The sequence below is a fragment of the Stegostoma tigrinum genome, chromosome 20 (genome assembly GCF_030684315.1).
Source record: "Stegostoma tigrinum isolate sSteTig4 chromosome 20, sSteTig4.hap1, whole genome shotgun sequence".
Classification (NCBI taxonomy): domain Eukaryota; kingdom Metazoa; phylum Chordata; class Chondrichthyes; order Orectolobiformes; family Stegostomatidae; genus Stegostoma; species Stegostoma tigrinum.
In genome coordinates, this window is record NC_081373.1 from 13,151,782 (window position 1) to 13,155,014 (window position 3,233).

General features: G+C 46.6%; 1 protein-coding gene across 1 annotated transcript in view; it reads right to left on the reverse strand.

Moving 5' to 3' along the window:
- The window catches only part of st3gal7 (ST3 beta-galactoside alpha-2,3-sialyltransferase 7), a 32,610-nt gene extending 30,863 nt beyond the window's left edge, over nt 1–1,747 (reverse strand). Inside the window, exon 1 of the mRNA XM_048551304.2 lies at nt 1,510–1,747. Coding sequence (XP_048407261.1) covers nt 1,510–1,548 — 39 coding nt within the window. The 5' untranslated portion in view covers nt 1,549–1,747. The remainder of the gene's footprint in view (nt 1–1,509) is intronic.
- Between the last annotated feature and the right edge of the window lie 1,486 nt (nt 1,748–3,233).

Here is a 3,233-nt window from a genome sequence, read left to right on the forward strand (position 1 = left end):
CACTGCCCTCCAACCCCACCACACCCGGCACCTTCCCCTGCAACCGCAGGAAATGCTACACTTGCCCCCACACCTCCTCCCTCACCCCTATCCCAGGCCCCAAGATGACTTTCCACATTAAGCAGAGGTTCACCTGCACATCTGCCAATGTGGTATACTGCACCTACTGTACCCAGTGTGGCTTCCTCTACATTGGGGAAACCAAGCGGAGGCTTGGGGACCGCTTTGCAGAACACCTCCGCTCGGTTCGCAATAAACAACTGCACCTCCCAGTCGCAAACCATTTCTACTCCCCCTCCCATTCTTTAGATGACATGTCCATCATGGGCCTCCTGCAGTGCCACAATGATGCCACCCGAAGGTTGCAGGAACAGCAACTTATATTCCGCTTGGGAACCCTGCAGCCCAATGGTATCAATGTGGACTTCACCAGCTTCAAAATCTCCCCTTCCCCCACCGCATCCCAAAACCAGCCCAGTTCGTCCCAACCCCCCACTGCACCATACAACCAGCCCAGCTCTTCCCCTCTACCCACTGCATCCCAAAACCAGTCCAACCTGTCTCTGCCTCCCTAACCTGTTCTTCCTTTCACCCATCCCTTCCTCCCACCCCAAGCCGCACGTCCATCTCCTACCCACTAACCCCATCCCACCTCCTTGACCTGTCCGTCTTCCCTGGACTGACCTATCCCCTCCCTACCTCCCCACCTATACTCTCCTCTCCACCTATCTTCTTTTCTCTCCATCTTTGGTCCGCCTCCCCCTCTCTCCCTATTTATTGCAGAACCCTCACCCCATTCCCCTCTCTGATGAAGGGTCTAGGCCCGAAACGTCAGCTTTTGTGCTCCTGAGATGCTGCTGGGCCTGCTGTGTTCATCCAGCCTCACATTTTATTGTCTTGGAGAAAGGCTGATTTGGTTCAGCTGTCTGTCACAGTTAATAAATACAGGCCGAGAGAAAAATACCATCAATCTCTGTAAAGTTGAAAGCAGTCAGTTGTCAAGTGGCAGCTGATTATCTTGAGCAAGACATTCAGGTGCTAATGCCAGTAAAATATCAAAAAGGTACAAAGTTCCCAATAGTTTCCAAAGCAAGACAGCAAGTCAGAAATTTCAATGTTACAAATATCTTTTGGGGATGGACCTGCCCAAAGGCTAGCACCTTTCTTTCTGTTACAGAATTTGGAGGAGTCAGCCACAGAAATTTGTTCAGTCTGAGAGATTCTGACTGCGTTCAGTGTGACGGAGGTGGGCTTAAAATCAAGCTACTTCAGTCAAACACCAAGAAGTGCACATTCTGTGCAGAACTATCTCAGCTCAATCATGAGGTCAGTTCAGAGGGAGATAGGTTCAGGTGAAATTTTTTTTGAGGATTTGAAAGACTCCCTATTTAACCTCCCTCACCAGCTTTCAGAAGCCCAGAGAGCAGAAAAGGAGTTGGAAATATTGCCTTTGCCTGAGATGACCCCGATGACCACATTCACCCACTTGTTTAGCCTCCTGGTTCTTACCGTATCAACTTCCCGTCGTGGGTCTGTGTAGTTGGGCATCTGAATATCCCTCGCTAGGAGCAGCTCCACCTGGTTCCTGTATCAGTCCCTCCCAAGCTGGGGAATTAAACAAACTGCAACATGAGAAGATGAAATTCTTAAACTCCTCCTTTGAAATGACAAATGAAAGGCTTTCGTGGTCACACAGGATCAGCGTTCTATTCCAGGCTTGGTGATCCAGCTGCCTCGGTTGCTTGTATTTTAGCATCTCACTATCAATAATTTAACAGGGGTATATGAGAAGGTCAGCCAGTACTACACCTGATACAGCCTGGCTTTCCCAGCACTGAACCCCATGAACCACGTTGCCTTCAGTTAATTATTTACAACGATACAAACATTTATTCAAAAGTTGCCCGTTGGCTTTTTTTTGTTTACTTGTACCTCCTGGTGTCATAGATCTTGCCAATCCCAGACTCCTGCTATCATCATGATTGAGGAGCAACAGTAGGCCATTCAGCCCCTTGGGGCCTGCTGCACCATTCAATCAGGTCATGACTATTATGAGCTTTTGATCCCAGAATCTCTACAGTGTGGAAACAGGCTCTTTGGCCCAACAAGTCCACACCAAACCTCAGAGCATCCCACACAAACCCATCGCCTATAACCCATCTAAACTATACATCCCTGAACACTATGGTAAATTTAGCACAGCCAATCCACCTGGCCTGCAACCTTTGGATTGCGGGAGAAAACCGACACCACCACCCCATATCCCTTAGATTCCCCCCAGAATCTATCCACTTCTGCGTAAACACATTTGACAATGCAGTATTCAGTCCACTCTGAAGGTGGAGAATTATAACCAGTCACGGAAAGAATGGCTTATCTCCAACCCAAATGGCCAGCCCTTTATTCTGAGACTGGTCCCATACTCAAGCTGGGGCAACATCTTTTCAGCATTTACCCTGTCAAGCTTCTTACGAAATTCGTGTTTCATTCTATTAATCCAGGGAACACAGGGCTGGTCGATTTAATTGCTCATCATAGGACAATCCCAGGATCTAGCCCAGTGAAGCTTAGATGACTACAGCCCCTTCAGAGTCTCTCCTTTGTCCTCTCCCACTTCTCATCAGGATATGGAAGAAGGCTCAATAGATTCTCAGGAGAAATGTATGATGCCAGGAGGGAAGACTTGAGTATAAATGCCCATTTTTCCTGGCGTTTGTAGTGATCTCATTGAGACATAAAATTGTCAAGCAGTCTGACAGTGAAATGCTTCCCTTGGAGCATCTCAGAATGGGGGCCACACATTTAAAGTGGACGGGAATAAACTTCGTCACTCAAAAGACTGTGAATCATCAGGAACCTCTACCCCTGAGAGCTGTTGGCACTTGGTCAACAAACGTATTCAGAAGTGTGATTAATAGGTATTTTAACTACCAAAGGAATTAAAAGAAAAACACAGCAGGCTTGAAACAGTAAGTGATTTGTTCCTGTTGCTAACATCATGGTACACTTTGTATACGAGGAAAACACGATCCCTTTTGATATTTCAGCTAAAACTTAATTCTGAAAGGTGTGTTACGGGAAAAATGGCAGCAGCTGAATCAGAGCTCTTTGAGTATGGCACATGGTACAAATCTGGTTCAATGTTTAACAGTGAATCTGAAAAGAAAAGCATCTACTTGTGCAAAAATAATTCAAGTGAAATAATACATTAATGACACTGGATAGGATATAAA